The 20,046-nt window shown below is 46.1% G+C and overlaps 1 protein-coding gene across 1 annotated transcript in view; it reads left to right on the top strand.

Moving 5' to 3' along the window:
* The window catches only part of LOC103269896 (monofunctional C1-tetrahydrofolate synthase, mitochondrial), a 121,454-nt gene that overhangs the window by 21,368 nt on the left and 80,040 nt on the right, over positions 1-20,046 (top strand). Inside the window, exons 6-7 of the mRNA XM_008067456.1 lie at positions 13,825-13,932; positions 16,408-16,560. Coding sequence (XP_008065647.1) covers positions 13,825-13,932; positions 16,408-16,560 — 261 coding nt within the window. The remainder of the gene's footprint in view (positions 1-13,824; positions 13,933-16,407; positions 16,561-20,046) is intronic.

The raw sequence follows: 20,046 nt of genomic DNA on the forward strand, positions 1-20,046 counted from the left end.
GTAGCCACTGCACTCCAGTCCGGGTGACAGAGTGAGACTCCAACTAAAAAAAAAATGCATATCCACATGTATTTGTATCCAGTATATAGAGTGGGTTTTGTTTGTGTGTGGTGAAAATATGCTTAGCATAAAATTTCTCCCTTTAATCATTCTTTGTGTCTGTGTGTGTGTGTCAGAGTCTCACAGTGGCACGCTCACAGCCACCCCAGTGTCGACCTGCTGGGCTCAGGCGATCCTTCCACCTCAACCCTCCAAGTAGCGAGAACTACAGGAATGTACTACGACGCCCAGCTAATTTTTTTGATATATTGCAGAGACGAGGTCTCACCAAATTGCCCAGGCTGGTCTCGAACCCCTGGGTTCAGGCAGTCCTCTCACCTCAGCCTCCCAAAGTGCTGGGATTACAGACTTGAGCCACCGCACCCAGCCCCCTAATCATTCTTAAATGCACAGTTCTCTGGCATTAAGTACATCCATTTTGTATATAAAGGGTTTAATTAATGGAATTTTGAAACGTAAAATGGTATTTACGCATATCTCTGTATATCTTTTATATTTTATAGTAATTTTTTAAAAATCCTAAGGAGAAAGAAGGTCCCTTGTTTTTGTTGTCCTTATCCCCACACAACTGTCTCCCTGTTAGGGCCTTCTCCCTGATTCTTCCTCCCCATCTTTGGATTCGCTCCAGGTCAGCCTGAGCTCACCGGCCACTTCTTCAGTGCTGACCTCTCTCCTGCCTGTGCATGGAAATGTCTGGATTATTCTATGGGAAGCTCCCTTACATTTTCCTCTCAGTTAAGTGTCTCGTTCAAAAATCCCTTTCTTTCTCCCGTACTCTTTACTCTTCTGCTTGCTTTTTTTCTTAGTATATATAGAGTTCTTTTTGAAAATATTTTATTGGTCAGGCTCGGTGGCTCAACTTGTAATCCCAAGCACTTTGGGAGGCCGAGGCGAGTGGATTGCCTGAGCTCGGGGCTTCGAGACCCACTCGGGCAACTTGGCGAGACCTCGTCTCTACAATAAATCAAAAATTAGCTGGGCGTGGTAGCGCGCACCTGTAGTTCCGGCTACTTGGAAGGCTGAGGCGGAAGGATTCCCAGAGCCCAGCAAGTCGAGGATGCAGTGGCTGGGAGTGTGCCACTGCCCTCCTGCCTGGGTGACAGAGTGAGACTCCGACTCAAAAATATATATATTTTATTATAGAGATGTGGGGTACAAGTAGGATTAACTATGAAGTAGGCTGCATACCAGTGATGTTCGGGCTTCCATCTGGCCCTCACTCCCCCAGGTACAGGACCAGGCACCCTTTGTGTTGTTACGTGCTCCCCCCTCCTTCCTCCCTCCATCCCTGGCAGTGCCCTGCAACTGCTGACCCCTTCCTTGTACTAATGTGATTAATGCTCATGACCCACTTGTGAGTGACAACATGGGTTCTTTGTTTCTATGATAGATCACTACACATGATGGTGACCAGCTTCATCCGATTTGCAGCGAAGTCCATGATTTTGTTTTCTTTATGGCTGCATAATACTCCATTGTGTATATGTACCACATTTTCTTCATCCAGTCTTCCCACTTTCAGTGGGCAGTCGGGTTGGTTCCACGTTTTTGCTATTGTGGATAGTGCTTCTGTGAACATGTGTGTACGGGTGTCTTTTTTGGAGAACAATTTATGTTCCTCCAAGTATATTCTGAGGAGGGAGATTGCCAGATCGTATAGAAGGTTAATTTTTAGTTATTTTAGTAATTGCCACGCGTTTTCCACAGAGATTGGACTAGTTTGCATTCACACCGACAGTGTAGAAGCTTTCCCCTTTCTCACACCCGCGCCAGCGTCTATTGTTTTTTTGATTTATTAATGATGGCCATTCTTACTGGCATTAAGTGGTATCTCAATGTGGTTTTGATTTGCAGTTCTCTGATGATTAGTGAGACTGAACATTTTTTCATTTCTGTTGGCTGCTTATTTGTCTTCTTTTGAAAATGTCTATTCATGTCCTTTGTCCACTTTTTAATGGGGTTGGTTGTTTGTTTCCTTCCAGCTTGTTTGAGTGCCTTGTCGATCCTGGATGTTTGTCAGATATATAATTAGCAAATACCCTTTCCTATTCTGTGTGTTGTCTCCCTGCTCTCCTGATGGGTTCTTTTACTGTCAAAAACATTTTAGTTTGATGAAGTCCCACTTGTCTATCTTAGCTTTTATGGCATTTGCTGATGGCTCGGCCATCCTGACGGTGACCTCTTTTCTCTTTCTTTTTTTATTTGAGTCGGAGTCTCACTCTGTCACCCAGGCTGGAGTGCAGTGGTATGCTGCTCACAGCTACCACAGCCTCGACCTACTGGGCTCAGGCGATCCTTCCGCCTCAGCCTTCCAGGTAGCTGGAACCACAGGCATATGCCACCACCACGCCCAGCTAATTTTTGATTTATTATAGAGACGAGGTCTCGCCATATTGTTCAGGCTGATCTCGAACTCCGGAGGCCAGGCAATCCTCTCGTCTCTACCTCCCAAAGTGCTGGGATTACAGGCATGAGCCACCGTGCCTGGCTCTTTTCTGCCTTCTTGTTCATGAGTGAGCTGCCTTTCAAGAGCTTTGATTGTCCTTCAGCCAGTCCCTCCCAAGCCTCCTTATCCCTCCCCTCCTATCCACGATTCCATTCTAATTCTTGCCCAGATCTCCTGCAAACATCTCTCAGATCTGGTCAGATCAAGATTCTTCTCCAACACTGGCTTCCAGGTTCTCTGAAGTCTCCTACTGTGTGCAACATGGAACCTTCCTCCCCTGCCTGCCTATGCTACTTCTCTCTGTGAGTCTCGTGAAATCTGAAGCAACTGGTGTTCCCAGCCTTCCCAAAGCATCCTACTCTACCCAGTTTGATTCTGGCAAAACACTCCAGCTTTGGTTTCTTGACTGGAGAAATAGCACCCGATGATTTTTTAAAAAGCAGCAGTTTATACGTGTTTCGCTTGTACGTATCACAAGGATCCCTGTAATGTCATTTTTTAAATCATGATTTTCATGTTATTTTTTTGTAAAACCATGGTGTCCCTCTGTTGCCCAGACTTGAGTGTGGTGGTTTTATCGCAGCTCACTGCAGTCTTGAACTCCTGGGTTCAAGCAATCTTCCAACCTTAGCCTCCTGAGTCACCGGGACTACAGGCATATGCCACGTCATGCCTGCCTTATTTTTTTTTATTTTTTTGTAGAAACGGAGTCTAGCTATGTTGGCCAGGTTGATCTCAAACTCCTGTGCTCAAGCGATCCTCCTGCCTCAGCCTCCTAAAGTGCTGGGATTACAAGTATGAGCCACTGCACCACTGGGCCTGGCCAAGGATTCCTACGGTGGCATTCAAATGCTTCCTTCTAGCATGCAAAATGGATTGTCACTATCAAGGAAGCTTGTAGAAATGCATTATTTCATCAAAAATTATTGGAAAAAGCCGGGCTCAGTGGCTCAGCCTGTAATCCCGCGTCTTTGGGAAGCTGAGGTGAGTGGATTGCCGAGCCCACGGGTTCGAGACCCGCCTGGGCAGCGAGACCTCATCTTTACAAGAAATGAAAAAATCAGCCGGGCGTGGTAGCGCATGCCTGTAATTCCGGCTACTTGGAAGGCTGAGGCAGAAGGATCACCAGAGCCCAGCAGGTCAAGGCTGTGGTGGCCGGGAGTGGCCACTGCAGTCCAGTCTGGGCGATAGAGTGAGACTCCAACTCAAAAAAAAAAAAAAAAATTATTGGAAAATATAAGATAAATTAGCAAAGTCATATCACATGTTGGCCAGCCTCTTTCTACCACTCATTCCATTACTCCCCCCCAAACTGATTTAAATTTAGATGAGATGGAACCACTGTAGTAGATTTTTCATTTTCTCAACCTAAAAGTAAGCAGTTAAGGAACATTAAATACATATTGCAGGCATAAACATTAAAAGTCCCACACATAGCCGGTCTCGGTGGCTCAACCTGTAATCCCACGCCTTTGGGAGGCTGAGGTGAGTGGATTGCCTGAGCCCGCAGGTTTGAGACCCGCCTGGGCAGGCGAGACCTCATCTGTACAATAAAAAATCAAAAAATCAGCCGGACATGGTAGCGCGCGCCTATAGTTCCAGCTACTCGGAAGGCTGAGGCGGAAGGATTGCCGGAGCCCAGCAGGTCGTGGCTGCAGTGGCCGGGAGTGGCCACTGCACTCCAGTCTGGGCGACCGAGTGAGACTCTAACTCCAAAAAAAAAAAGTACCACACATAATAGACCACTTTAAGAGAGAGAACTGCACCCTTAGGATTTATAGGCGAGGACACTCAGTTTTCGAACTGGTCGGGTTTGATGTCTTTTAGTGCTTCTGTCGTTTTTCGTTTCACCTCTTCCACATCAACAAAACGTTTCCCTTTGAGGACTTTTTTCCCTTCAGAGAAACAAACAAACAAAAAAGTCACTTGGGGTGAGATCTGGTAAATAGGGAGGATGGGGCATGAGGGTCATGACATTTTGGGTCAAAAACTGCTGAACACTCAGCTCAATGTGAGCAGGTGCACTCATAAACCACCCATCGTGAAATGGGCAAACACACTGAAAAAATCTGCAAAAAAAATTCACTGAAGCCGAGCACAGCCTCTCACAACAACGCTAGCTGGTACCCTGATGCCGATGGGTTCCTAGAACACTTAACGAGCGGAGGAAGCCTGTACTGCAAGGGGCCCGCCCTCCAAAAGATCATTCCGGGTTTTTTGGGTCCCCCCGTCTTCTTTTCCTCTGACATTGTGGTGACATTCTATTTGAGAGTAGTGTGAAAGCTCACCCACATCGACTCTTCACTGTCTTCATTTCACATGCATCAGTGCAGATTTCCTAGAGGTGAGCCCTTTGTCCCCCAGCCCACACTTGCCATAGGAGAATGCGAGTCCCCCAGGGGTGTTCAGAGTTCACCTCTTGCTCAGGGCCAATGAGCCAGCAGGGATCGAAGCCCAGCGAGCAGGCTCATGGAAGTCGGCACGTACCCTTTGGTGGTTCAGATGTGTTGGTTTCCAGCCAAGGACATGCTTTGTGTCAAAGATACAGGGGCCCGTTGTTCTCAGTCACAAGGGCAGAGCCGATCCCAGGGCTCCAGGTGGTATGTTAGCAATACAACCCTTTGCCCCTTGTGTCGTGTGGTCAGTATACATTCATATCGACGGTTGCATGTTGCACTTCTATTTGAAATACAGGAAAGCCTGTTTGCCAAGCTATACTTCATAGATCATTTAAAATGTGTGCTTCGTTTAAAATACAGAATACAAATTGAAATAATTATGGAGATTCCTATTCAGCTTACAAGCTTATTAACTGCTCCTTTTCTTTACGGGCATTGGAATACATTTTGCCAATACTATTGCATAGGAAGATTTAACCCACAGAAATTCAACTCTGTGGCCTTGGTGAAACGAAAGAACAATGTGCTTTTCACTCAGAGTGGCTCTCCAGTGCCTACCAACAACTTCATTGGGTAAAAAGCTGCAGAAACTGCAGGGTGTTCCAACACTTCAGCAAGTGTGACCTTATTTCAAGATAATGGGGTAGAGTATTGTGTAGTGTTTTCATGGGTCTTCCAAAAGGTTTTCAGGGTTGCTGATTTTAGAATCTGACCTCCAAGTAGGATAAGATATCACCACTTTATAATGCCTTCATGTGTCTTTATTTTCTTTTATTTCTAGCAGCTTCTTTGATTATTATTATTATTTTGTTTGAGTCAGGGTCTCACTCCATCGCCCAGGCCAGAGTGCAGTGATACATTCACAGCTCACACAACCTTGACTTTCTGGGCTCAGGTGATCCTTCTGCCTCAGCCTCTCGAGTAGCTGGGACTACGGGTACATGCTACCATGCCCAGCTGTTTTTTATTTTTTTAATTTTGCGTAGGGACGAGGTCTCACTATGTTGCCCAAACTAGTCTTGAACTCCCGGAGTCAAGCAATCCTCCTGCCTCAGCTTCTCAGAGTTCTGAGATTACAGGCGTGAGCCACCACGCCTAGCCCTGTAACACTTTCTTTATTCAGTATGTGGCCGCAAAAGTCAAGCTCAGGATGTAGATAGTTGCTTTCTCTTCAGGTCCCAGGAGACAGGATTGTACCTTGAAGCCATCAGGAGGTATTTTCATCTTCCCAGATGTGGTAAGGCTGAGGTCAGGGCAGCAGAAGGAATGAATGGCAGGGAGGTAGATAGTAGTGCTGGCATGGAATCTGGCAGTGAGGATGAGACGGGAAAGCCAGACTGCTCTGTTGAGACTGCTTCCACCGCAAGCCTCCTGGCCATCCTGCTCTGTGTGGGTCACCTGTCCTGTGGGGGTGGTTGCAATTTTCCTATGAGAACTAAAACCACAACTACATCACCCCAAAGTCAACCTGGTACCTGCTTTAAATTCCCAGAACATTTCCTAATAAACATTAAGAAAGGAAAATAGTGTAGTTATTAAATCAAAGACATATTTTCTTGTGACCCAAAGAATTGAAAACTGGGTCAGTCGCGCATGGTGGCCTGTAATCCCAGCACTTTGGTAAGTGGAGGCAAGAGAATTGCCTGAGCCCAGGGGTTCGAGACCAGCCTGGGCAACTTGGCGAGAGCTTGTCTCTACAATAAATCAAAAAATTAGCCAGGCGTGGTCGCATGCGCCTACAGTTCCAGCTACTTGGGGGACTGAGGTGGAAGGATCACCTCAACCCAGCAGGTTGAGGCTGCGGTAGCTGTGAGTGTGCCACCACTCTCCAGCCTGGGTAACAGAGTGAGACCCTGACTCATAAAAAAAAAAGAAAGCTGGGTCTCAAAGAAATATTTGTATACACACATTCATGGTAACCAAATAGTTATAACAATACTTATAATAGTTACAATAGTTATAGTTATAATACAAAATAATAACTATAATAACTGAAAAGTAGAAACACCCAAAGTGTCTATCAATAGACAAATGGATCAGCAAAGTGTGGTGTGTGCGTGTGATGGAATATTTTTTTCAGCCTTAAGGAAGGAAATTCTGATACCTGCTACAACATGGATGAACCTGAAAACATTGTGCTAAGTGAAAGAAGCCAGATGCAAAAGGACAAATTTGTGGGAGGTACTGAGAGTAGTCAGATTCATAGAGAAAGAAAGAAGAATCGTGGTTGTTAGGGAATAGGGTGTGGGGAGGAATGGACAGTTGATCAATAGGTACAGAGTCTCAGTTTTGCCAGGGGAAAAGTGTTCCGGAGCTTGGTTGCCTAACAATGTGAATGTACTTAACGCTCCTGTACTTGGAAATGGTTAAGATGTACATTTTATTTATTTATTTGTTTGTTTGTTTATTTATAAGTCAGATTCTCAGCTGGGCTAGGTGGCTCAGCCTATAATCCTGTGTTTTGGGAGACTGAGGTGAGTGAATTGCCTGAGCCCACGGGTTCAAGACCTGCCTGGGCAACTTGACGAGACTTCATCTCTACAATAAATAGAAAAATCATCCGGGCATGGTAGCGCACGCCTGTAGTTCCGGCTACTTGGAAGGCTGAGGCGGAAGGATCACCGGAGCCCAGCAGGTCGAGGCTACGGTGGTCAGGAGCATGTCACTGCACTCCAGTCTGGGTGACAGAGTGAGACTCCAACTCAAAAAAAAAAAGTCAGAGTCTCATTCGGTCACAGGCTAAAGTGTAGTGGCATGATCACCACTCACTACAGCCTCAATCTCCTGGACTCTGGCGATCCTTCTGCCTCAGCCTCCTGAGTAGCTGAGACTACTGACACGCACCACCACACCTGGCTTTTTTTTTTTTTTTTGTAGTGTCAAAGTCTTTCTATGTTGCACTGGGTGGTTTCAAACTCCTGGCCTCAAGCGATCCTTCTGCCTCTGCCTCCCAAAGTGCTGGGATTTCAGGCGTGAGCTGCTGTACCCTGCCACCCATTAACATTTATTTCTGAAAAAGAGTTGCTCCCTGCCAGGCATGTGTTGCCCGGCAGACGAGCTTATGTTAGTCAGTACAGTGTTGAGAACAGGCTCTTCAGTGCCCCGATCCTTGTGCCTAAGATTCATAGACAGAGTCCTCTCTCCCTGTTATGCGGAGAACATCACCCCTTGAATTTCCTTATCGTCTTGTGCCACTATTGAACCACATGGAACCCATGCCTGGTCAATAGGAAGTTTAGAAAAAGTCCTGCATGTGTTTGGGATGTGTTATACTCTACCTCTGAGTAAACAGGAGATGGTACTTAACCTCAGAGGATTTATTGGGCCATTCTTTGTTCTTCAGCTGATATGAGCATTGCATCTTTTACATTAGAATTACCCTTGGCTGGGCATGGTGGCTCATGCTTTTAATTCCAGCACTTTGGGAGGCCAAGGAGGGAAGGTTGCTTGAGTACAGGAGTTTGAGACCGGCCTGGGCAACATCGTGAAATCTCATCTCTACAAAAAATTAACCAGGCGTTGAGGTGCATGCCTGTAGTCCCAGCTACTTGGGAGGTTCAGGTGGGAGGATTGCCTGAGCCCTGGAGCTGTGGTGAGCTGTGATCATGCCACTGCAGTCCTGACTGGACGACGGAGTGAGATCTTGACTCCAAAAAAGAAAAAAGAAAAAAAGAAGTTACCCTCAAAGTTTCCCCTCTAGCCCAGCCTCGACTTTGCACTCAGGCAGTAACAGTCCAACATTCCAGGCACCATATTTCGCTCACACTGAGCCCTCCTGGAGTGGACAGGTCATTGCTTGGTGAGAGAGCTCTGATTATTCTATTAATACCTCTCTTTTTTTGAGTTGGAATCTCCCTTTGTCGCCCAGGCTGGAGTGCAGTGGCACACTCATGGCCACCGCAGCCTCAACCTGCTGGGCTCAGGTGATCTTTCCGCCTCAGCCTTCCAAGTAGCTGGAACTACAGGCACATGCCACCCATGCCTGGCTGAATTGTTCTTTTTGATTTATTGTTGAGACGAGGTCTTGCCATGTTGCTCAGGCTGGTCTCAAACCCCTGATAATCCTCTCACCTCCACCTCCCAAAGTGCTGGGATTACAGGCATGAGCCACTGAGCCTGACAGTTCTAGTTATTTCTTAAGCATTGGGCTAGCATAACTAACTTAATCATTTTTGTTCCTTGGTTCACATTCTACCTTCCTGGACATTCTGATCATTTCTTTCCAAAGTCATCCTTTCTAGCAATGGAGACCCTTCCAATTTTTCATATGAGATGGCTTACAAAAGGCCCCTGGCCCTCCAAGAGATTTCAGTGTCAGTTTGGTCCTGCCAAGTATCCTGGGACTATTAGGGCTTGTGCTACAGTAGGGCATCCCAAGATGGTGCAGGCTCTGCTGCCAGCCACTCGGGTTCAAGCCCTGCTGACCCTATTTCCTCTGAATCAGCAGGTGAGAGCGCCACAGGGCATTTGGACATCAAAAAAGAGAATGCTCATGTGTGCTTGAGGGGAATCCATAAAGGCTTCGTGGTGGTTTTGAGACTGTATCTTAGAGAGTTTTAACAAAGATTGGTCTTTGACGATTCCAGAGAAAGAGGCTTTATGCGCAGGTACTAGAAGCAAGAAGATGGGGCGAAATCTCAGGACACAGGGATGTGTCTACTTATGCTTCACAGGATGGATTGTGTAGACACTTACACGTTGGAAGCAGGTTTTGTTCTATAGGTCATGGAAAGCTGCAGATTTGAGGATTTTTCTTGCTATGTGTTAGGAAAGTTCGATCATTTGCAGTAGAGAGTGTGTTAGAAGTGAAGAACCCATTAGGAAGCTTTCTTTCTTTCTTTTTTTTTTTTGAGTTGGAGTCTCACTCTGTCGCCCAGACTGGAATGCAGTGGCCACTCCCGGCCACCGCAGCCTCGATCTGCTGGGCTCTGGCGATCCTTCTGCCTCAGCCTTCCGAGTAGCCGGAATTACAGGCATGCGCTAGCACGCCCGGCTGATTTTTTGATTTATTGTAGAGATGAGGTCTTGCTGCCCAGGCGGGTCTCGAACCCACGGGCTCAGGCAATCCACTCACCTCAGCCTCCCAAAGGCGCGGGATTACAGGCTGAGCCACCGAGCCCGGCTCTTTCTTCTTTCTTTCTTTTTTGAGTTGGAGTCTCACTCCGTTGCCCAGACTGGAGTGCAGTTTCCGCTCCCAGCCACCTCAGCCTCGACCTGCTGGACTCTGCGGTCCTTCCACCTCAGCCTTCCAAGTAGCTGGAACTATAGGCGTGCACTACCACGCCCGGCTAATTTTTTATTTTATCGTAGAGATGAGGTCTCACCAAGTTGCCTGGGCGGGTCTCGAGCCCGTGGGCTCAGGCAATCCACTCAACTCGGCCTCCCAAAGTGCTGTGATTATAGGCTGAGCCACCAAGCCCAGCCAGGAAGCTTTCTTTTATGGCAGGAGAGCCCATCAGCATTCCAACCAAGGCAAGAGCACAGAGAAGTAGCATTTTCCCCACATCTTCACCTATACCTGGTATTATTATACCTTACAGTTTTGCTAATTTACTAAGTATGAATTGGTTCTTCATCGTTTTAATTTGCATTTTTTTATTACTAATGCAATTGCACATTTTTTATATGATTATTAGGCACTGCTTATATCTGTTACTAAATATTTGCTTGTCTTTTTTTATTTGTGGGAGACTTTAAGAAATTTATTCTAGTCCTAATCCTTTGACTTTATAAACATTTGCACATACTCTCAGTCTGTCTCTCATCTTATAACCTTGTTTATAATATCTTTTTTTAAAATTTTAAAAAAAGGAAGCTTTAAATTTTGATGTAGTCAAACCCATAAATCATTTCTTTTATGGCTAATTCTGTTGTCACTTCATTTAAGAATTCCTTCCCTGCCTCAGGCTAACAGCGTTTCCACTGTTTTCTTCCAATATTTAGAGGTTTAATTTTCCAGTTTAGGCCTTTGTTCCATATTGGATCTATCTGGGGGCCTGGTGTGTGGTAGGAATCAAATTTTATTTCTCTCCATCCAAAAGCCAGTTGGGTAGTCAGCGCTTTCTGTTTTGATTTGTGGCACTTCTGTTAGATACTATCCTATCCCTGCTGAGGTGTCTTTCTGAGATCTTTCTTCTCCTCCACTGATTAATTCTTCCATATCAGTGCCGATATCCACAGAATAATTAATCTGCATAGTTTTGTGCATGATTGATAATAGATAGAAAAGTCCTTTGTTCTTTTGGTTTGCATTATTTTTTAAGTTCCCTTATTTATGTCATGACTCTTCGTTATGAACTTTAGAACTAGTTGACCAAGCAACCAAAAGTGATATTGGGATTTTTATTGGAGTTGCATTGAACGGATAGGGTAAGTTAAGAGAACTGACGTCTGTACGGTATTAAGTCTCTTCATCCATGAGCAAAGTATTTTTCTCCATTGACTTAGACCCTTTTTATGTCTCTCAGTGGAAGGTTATAACACTTGCACCTTCAGTTCTTTTTTATTTGCTGAAATGCCCAATATTTGAGTTCCAGACCACATAGCAACTCTGCAATAATAAAAGCTATAGTAATGAAAAACATGTTTTAACCCTTTTCCCATTTAACCCGAGGATACTCCCCAGCAGTGCTTGTGGCTGCAGTGTTTACCCCGAGATAAAAAAGAGAGAGAGAATTACAAAAATAGTAGTTCTCCTCCTCCTCTTCTTCTCCTTCTTTTATTTTCACATTGAAAACCAGTCATATTTGCTTCAAACTTGAAGAGTGTCTTTACGTAAAATTAAATGAACGTGGCTGCAAGCTGCACTTTTTTTTTTCCTAGACAGGTAAAGGATTAAAGTAGCTTGGGGTTTTTTCAGGGTTGAGAGGGCTGAGAGGGAGTCCTGGCTTCTATTTTCTCTTGTTGGGCAACTCATCTGTATCAACAGTGTTTCATACAAAGGGGCCATTTTCCATTGCCAGGCCATGTCCTTGAGGCATGCCAGGAGAGGCCCGGCTCCCTGGTGGATGCCTGTTCCATCAGCCTTCAGTTCAGCAGTTGTTCAGCAAACAACAAATCCACGAACAGCACCATGCATGTGTGTATTTTCTACCCACCATAAAATTATGAACAACTGCGTCAAATGCATCTCTTAAATTCAGAATCACTTTTTTTTTTTTTTTGAGTTGGAGTCTCACTCTGTCGCACAGACTGGAGTGCAGTGGCACGCTCCCGGCCACCACAGTCTCGACCTGCTGAGCTCTGGCGATCCTTCCTCCTCAGCCTTCCAAGTAGCTGGAACTACAAGCGCGTGCTACCACACCTGGCTAATTTTTGATTTATTGTAAAGATGAGGTCTCGCCAAGTTGCCCTGGTGGGTCTCGAACCTGCGGGCTCAGGCAGTCCACTCACCTCGGCCTCCCAAAGCGCTGGGATTACAGGCTTAGCCACCGAGCCCGGCCAGAATCACTTTATCAGCAGAATATTTCTTTGCGAATGAGTCATTTTCTTTCTTTTTTTTTTTTCATTTTGTTTCTTAAGATCCTTTTCCAGCTGGGCGCGGTGGCTCATGCCTATAGTCCCAGCACTTTGGGAGGCCAAGTTGAGAGGATTACCTGAGCCCACGGGTTTGATACCAACCTGGGGCAACTTGGCGAGACCTCATCTCTACCATATACAAATAAAAATTAGGCGGGAGTGGTAGCACTCACCTGTAGTTCCGGCTACTTGGAAGGCTTGGATGGAAGGATCGCCAGAGCCCAGCAGGTCATGAGAGGATTGCTTTAGCCCATGGGTTCGAGATCAGTCTGGGCAACTTGGTGAGACCTCGTCTCTACAATAAATCAAAAAAATTAGCCAGCTGTAGTGGTGTGCACCTGTAGTCCCAGTTACTGGGAAGGCTGAGGCGGAAGGATCACTTGATCCCAGCAGGTTGGGGTTGTGGTGGCCATTGGCGTGCTGCTGCACTCCAGCCTGGGTGATGGAGACTCCAACTCAAAAAAAAAAAAAAAAGATCCCTTTCCGTATGCAGTCTGCATCCAGGTCTTCCATCCTGCATTTTGGAAATCCTCTCCCCACGGCACTTGTCATGTTTCTCCCAAGCCACATGATTTCTCATAATTTGCTAAAGTGACGGTTCAGTCTCTTATTTTCCAGTTAAGTGTTTGATCACATCAGCATTTATATTGAAACCTCAACCCATCCCTGCTCACAAAATAAATACACTTGGTTTTGGTATTGCTACTTTTTCTGTAGCCATACTATGAGCCAGTATGTAGACCCACTTAAAAACCAGCACCAGCCGGGCTCGGTGGCTCAGCCTGTAATCCCGCGCCTTTGGGAGGCCGAGGTGAGTGGATTGCCTGAGCCCGTGGGTTCACAACTCCCCTGGGGAACTTGGCGAGACCTCATCTCTACAATAAACCAAAAATTAGCCGGGTGTGGTAGCGCACGCCTGTAGTTCCAGCTACTTGGAAGGCTGAGGCGGAAGGATCACCGGAGCCCAGCAGGCGAGGCTGCGGTGGCCGGGAGAGGCCACAGCACTCCAGTCTGAGGGACAGAATGAGATTCCAACTCAAAACAAACAAACAAACAAACAAACAAAACCCAGCACCAGTGCTTTAGTTGGGAGATTCTTGTGTTGACACAATGATTGTTAGAAAGCATAGAATAAACTACATGTTTTAAAATGCTGCTAAGTATAAAAATGGCAACCTCGAAACTGGCTGAACATCTAAGGTTCCCTATTTATTAGTTGCCATCTGATCTGAAGATTTCAGTGCTTTAAGGGTGATAGAAGGAGAAAAGAGAGTTTGCTATAAACGTGGAAGGTTCTCTGCTAGGGAATTGAAGCAAGGACAGAAAAATCTCACTAAGTTTTTCCTTAATTGTTCAGCCTCATTAAAGTAAATAGTTTTATTGTTGTTTGTGTTTCTCCAGCTCCCAATTGTGGAAAAGATAAGAACCATTGCCCAGGCTGTCTATGGAGCCAAAGATATCGAACTCTCTCCTGAGGCACAATTGAAAATAGATCGTTATACTCAACAGGTAAAAGTTGTACTTCTAAGGGAGAAAAAAAAAAGACTCACCTTCAGCTCCCAAAATATCTTAACTTGGAAACTTGTGTATTTCTCACCAACTGAGAGGTCTTTGCTTAATCTACTTTATGGTCAACAGAACGTAAAGTAAACATCTTTAGGTAGTGTGTTGACTGTATTTAGAACACTATGAAAGACATATCCTCAGATGCATGCATCATTGACTTCTGTAATGATAAATGTGTCTAATATGCGTGGTTTCCACATTAGAGAGGTGATATGTGATCTCAGTTTCTTTCACTGAAACTGTCCTTTGGAGTTAGAGTTTGGTGATCTACAGTGCTTCCTCTGCCTTGCAGACTTCTTACTACCTTAAAAAATGGTAGCATGGAGTCACATTGGGCAAATAGGAGCAGCACTTAAAGATGGGGATGTTCAGCCGGGCTCAGTGGCTCAGACTGTAATCCCACACCTTTGGGAGGCTGAGGTGAGTGGATTGCCTGAGCCCGCGGGTTCGAGTCCCGCCTGGGCAAGCAAGACCTCATCTCTACAATAAATCAAAAAACCAGCCGGGCGTGGTAACGCACGCCTGTAATTCTGGCTACTTGGAAGGCTGAGGCGGAAGGATTGCCGGAGCCCAGCAGGTCGAGGCTGTGGTGGCCGGGAGCGGCCACTGCACTTCAGTCTGGGCGACAGAGTGAGACTCCAACTCAAAAAAAAGAAAAAAGATGGGGATGTTTGGTGTGCTTTTTATATCCATGGTTTATTGGCTTGTTGGGCTTGTCCAACGAGATTGAAGGTGCCACCGTCTTCACCTCTAGAAGTGACAACCTCTAGATAAACAACTGGGAAGAAGACTGTGATCCAGCAGCATGAGTCTCTGCCTAGCCCTATGACAGTCATGGTCAGTGGACTCCATGCAGTATGCTCAGCCACCTTGACCAAAGGACATATGCCTTGAGTACTCCATCCAGATTGGCATGATGAGATGGAAGCCAGAGCACTGCAAGAACTTGCTGGTCAAAGAGCTTCATTGAGGGGAGCATTGCTATACCTTTTTAAAAAAAAAATTTCCCAATTCTTTAATTCTATTTGTAAATCCTACTTGACATTTTGTTAATACTACCATTGCCCACTAGGGTATTCTCCCAGGTTTGGTAAGAGAGACAGCAACTCAGTTTTTCTTAGAATTTTCCACACATGCTCTTGGATTATCCTCTACAGACAGGAATCCCAAACACTGGTCTGTGTGCTGGTGATGTGGTGAAATTCCCGTGTGTGTGGAATAAACTGAGTAAAGGTCGTTGTCATGAGGCTGTTTGTTTTTTTTTTTTTTTATGAGTTTAATAATGCTATTTAGGAGTATCATTTGTTCTATTGTTAAATCTTTTATCCTTTTTTTAGTTTTAAAATATTCTTTTATGCAGTAATATGGTGACGGTGTATAGCTTATTGTTGTGTGCATGTTTTTTTTAACATTTCTACTGGAAAAAATTGTGAATTTGCAAACCTATATTGTAATAGAAATTATTTCAGTATTTAGTCTCTGAAATTCAAAATTCTGGCACCATTTCTATAAGGCAGTTGTGATTGGCCTCCTGCAGAATTCTTATCAGGATAGAAGAGTAGGGATTTCAAAAAGAGAATGGCCCCAACCTTTCCCCCAATTGATAAGACTCTAGAATCTTCTAAAGAGCTTTAGGCTGAATCATAAGAAATTCTACATGGTTTACCTCTAAAGACTAAAGATTACATTCCTTTTATCTGTGGCTGTCTATCAAGGGAATATTCCTTAAAAGTTAAGTGTCAAGTATGTGCTTGCAATCAATGAGCAAAGTCTCTAAAGGAACACTATGTGCCATTTAATCAGAATCAGGCTTTAAGACACTGTCCTTTTTGTGAGACACCACATGTGACTTCCTGCCCTTCCACCTTTGGAACTCTGGGGTCAGGCATAGACTTTGGTTCTTAAAAATAAGAGGCTGAAATAGTGACCTCATCTTAGTTCCTATAATGTAATTACAGATCAAATAGCCATGATTCATACACCAGCACAAAGGGGCCCTTTGCTTCCTGGCAGACTCTAAGAATGAGTGAACATGACTAAAGCCTCATCTCGGAGACTTTCTCCAGACTACCTTGCTGGGTCCGGATATTAATAGCCTTGGAAAGTGGCTTCTACAACTGCCACTATGCCTGAAAATAGCCATGCTTTCCCCAGACATGCACAGAACGCTGCCTTCTCTTAGAGAACCTCCAAAATAAGCAATGGTCACCCTCAGCCTGCTAAATCAAGATCCCATGGAGATACATTTTCATCCTCAACTTCTTTCTTGCTCAGTGAACAAGTAGAACAAACAGCTCCTGTGCGGGTCTGGACCCGAGCCCACGTTCTGTTGTTGCAGGGTGCTGTCAAGTGCACGTTCAACACATCCAGAAAACTCACAACTATGTCCGTGAACACATTCTCTTTCCTTTATTACAGGGTTTTGGGAATTTGCCCATCTGCATGGCAAAGACCCACCTTTCTCTATCTCACCAGCCTGACAAAAAAGGCGTGCCGAAGGATTTCATCTTACCTATCACTGATGTCCGGGCCAGCATAGGCGCTGGATTCATTTACCCTTTGGTCGGAACTGTGAGTAACACGCTCTAGAAATCCTTCCCTGTCTGTGTTGTCATGGTGCCGGAAATCATTACGTTCTGTTGGGGGAGTAATTAATAGTACAGTATTTGCTGTTTTTCTTGACACTCTCTTCCCAAAAAAACCCATGTCTGCCATTGGGGTTTGGCTTTTTCCTTTTTAAGATCTTGTGTGCAGGACCCGTAGAGCTACACAACAGATTTCCTTCCTAAGATAAGGAAGAGTGTCACTTGGGAGCATTCAGTGTGTTATTTATTTATTTATTTTTTGAGTTGGAGTCTCACTCAGTCACCCAGACTGGAGTGCAGTGGCCGCTCCCGGCCACCGCAGCCTCGCCTGCTGGGCTCCGGCGATCCTTGTGCCTCAGCCTTCCGAGTAGCCGGAATTACAGGCATGCGCCACCACGCCCGGCTGATTTTTTTATTTATTGTAGAGATGAGGTCTAGCTGCCCAGGCGGATCTCGAACCCACGGGCTCAGGCAATCCACTCACCTCAGCCTCCCAAAGGCGCGGGATTACAGGCTGAGCCGCTGAGCCCGGCTCAGTGTGTTATTTAAATAGTAGAAATGTTTAGGACAGTGCTTCTCGGCCTTTGTCACATCTTTTTTTTTTGAGTCAGAATCTCACTCTGTCACCCAGGCTGGAGTGCAGTGACATGCTCATGGCCACCACAACCTCATCTTGCTGGCTTCAGGTGATCCTCCTGCCTCAGCTTCCCCAGTAGCTGGGACTACAGGCATGCGCCACCATGCCCGGCTAATTTTTTTATTTATTGCAGAGATGAGGTCTCCCCAAGTTGCCCAGGCTGTTCTTCAATTTGCAGGCTCAGGCAGTCCTCTCACCTCGGCCTCCCAAAGTGCTGGAATTATAGGCATGAGCCACCGCACCCAGCCTCTTTGTCACATCCTGATACTAAAAGCATGATATTATCCCATGGTGGGGGACATGAAAGCAGCTGCTCATACCAGCCAATACCAGCTACCCTGGGGTGGAGAATCTCACTTCAGCTTCTTCCTCGGCACTTCAAGTGGGAAACTCTGACCTAGGAAAGGAATAAATCACACGAGCTCTCATTTTTGACATTGTGATAGAACTGCATTACTTTCAGATGATTATTCTGTTATTTCAGATGATCTGTGAGGGGGAAGGAGATGAGCAGAGAGCCTGAAGCTTATCAAAGTGCTTAAAGCCCCTGATGGTGGGCTTTCTATATCAGTTACCTCCTTATAGCTGCACAATGATAGCCTTCCCTTTTTCCACATTGATGGCCTAAATTTGACTTCTTGACTGGGCACGGTGGCTCATGCCTGTCATCCCAGCACTTTGAGAGGTGGAGGAGAAAGGATTGCCTGAGCCCAGAGGTTCGAGTCCAGCCTGGGCAACTTAGCAAGACCTCATCTCTACAATAAATCAAAAAATTGGCCAGGCGTAGTGGCATGCACCTGTAGTGCCAGAAACTTGGGTGGCTGAGGCAGGAGGATCGCCTGAGGCCAGCAGTTCAAGGCTACAGTGGCCATGAGCGACAGAGTGACACTCTGACTCAAAATAAATAAATTTGGGCCGGGCTCGGAGGCTCAGCCTGTAATCTCGCTCCTTTGGGAGGCTGAGGTGAGTGGATTGCCTGAGCCCGCGGATTTGAGACCCGCCTGGGCAGCGAGACCTCATCTCTACAATAAAATGAAAAAGTCAGCCGGGCGTGGTAGCACATGCTTGTAATTCCGGCTACTCGGAAGACTGAGGCGGAAGGATTGCCGGAGCCCAGCAGGTGGAGGCTGCGGTGGCCGGGAGCAGCCACTACACTCCAGTCTGGGCGACGGAGTGAGACTCCAACTCAAAAAATAAATAAATAAAAGCCAGGCTCGTTGGCTCAGCCTGTAATCCCACGCCTTGGGAGGCTGAGGTGAGTGGATTGCCTGAGCCTGCGGGTTCAAGACCCGCCTGGGCAGCGAGACCTCATCTCTACAATAAATCAAAATATCAGCCGGGCCTGGTAGCGCATGCCTGTAATTCTGGCTACTCGGAAGGCTGAGGCGGAAGGATCGCCAGAGCCCAGCAGGTCGAGGCTGCGGTGGCCGGGAGCGGCCACTGCACTCCAGTCTGGGCGACAGAGTGAGACTCTGACTCAAAAAAAAAAAAAAGAAAAGAAAAGAAAAGAAATTTGACTTCTTGTCATGGGAGTGCTCCCGGATTTGGTTTAGAACAAAAAAATTCTCACTCATCATCATCATTATCGTCATTATTATTAGTATTATTATTGCTGACTCATATTGTTATCATTATTACAAACTAACCTGCACCCAAACAGAACACGTGTAGCAGTTTTTGGTAATAAGCCATGTATGTGTTTCCTGAATAAACCAAGCCACCAGACTGCCCATGGGCGAATGTCTGCAAACAAGCAACGGACAGACAAAAAGGGCAGAACTCTTGCCTTCCTGTTTTCACATGTTTCACGTCATATTGGACAAAATGTTTTTTATAAGTGTTTGAATTCTTGCTGCATATGAGGCACGGGGATTTTGTGATGAGCATTTGTGGAAATTGTGGGTTTGAACAGCACAGAGGCCTCTGGAGGGTGCTGGGTTGGCTCTCCGAAGGCCCCCAGAGCCCAGGGGAGGCAGTAGCTTGTTGTGTGAGGGGGAAAGGGTGTGGAGGAGGAGATTGGCAGATGCATCATAAAGCGCACAAACTCCGAACAGGAAAAACAGTGAGTTTCGACTCAAAGGCACAAGCATATGGTATGTCTTCCTGGGCTGACCCAGTGTGACTGGAGTTGGCCGAGGTGGGAAGGCTGAGAAGTAGAACTGGGATGGCAGGACAGGGACAAAGGGTTAAGGACCTCAAATGCCATCTTAAGAAAGGTGGGTAGCCGGGCTCGGTGGCTCAGTCTTTAATCCCAGCACTTTGGGAGGCTGAGGTGAGTGGATTGCCTGAGACCGCGGGTTCGAGACCTGCCTGGGCAACTTGGCGTGACCTCATCTCTACAATAAATTAAAAATTAGCCGGGCGTGGCAGCGTGCACCTGTAGTTCCAGCTACTCGAAAGGCTGAGGCGGAAGGATCGCCGGAGCCCAGCAGGTCGAGGCTGAGGTGGCCGGGAGCGGCCACTGCACTCCAGTCTGGGCGACAGAGTGAGACTCCAACCCCCCCAAAAAAAGAAAGAAATGTAGGTGTTATCCCGTACGCACTGTGGAGCCACTGCAGGGTGAGGTCTTCTGTTTGTTTCTTGGGGTTTTTTAAGTATATATCTAAGGAGAAGAATGTGGTCTGCTGTGTATTTTAGAAAAATAGCTCTGGCAGCCATGTGGAGAATGTTTAGAGAAAAGAGATACAGATCCAGGAAGATGGGTTAAATCGGCAGGGCCAGAGGCCATCGAGGTTGGCACTGAAGCTGCAGAAGATATGGAAGGTGGTGGTGAATCTGAGATGTTTTTTTTTTTTTTTGAGTTGGAGTCTCACTCTGTCACCCAGACTGGAGTAC

The sequence above is a fragment of the Carlito syrichta genome, unplaced genomic scaffold (genome assembly GCF_000164805.1).
Source record: "Carlito syrichta isolate Samal-C Ts95f unplaced genomic scaffold, Tarsius_syrichta-2.0.1 Scaffold106724, whole genome shotgun sequence".
Classification (NCBI taxonomy): Eukaryota; Metazoa; Chordata; class Mammalia; order Primates; family Tarsiidae; genus Carlito; species Carlito syrichta.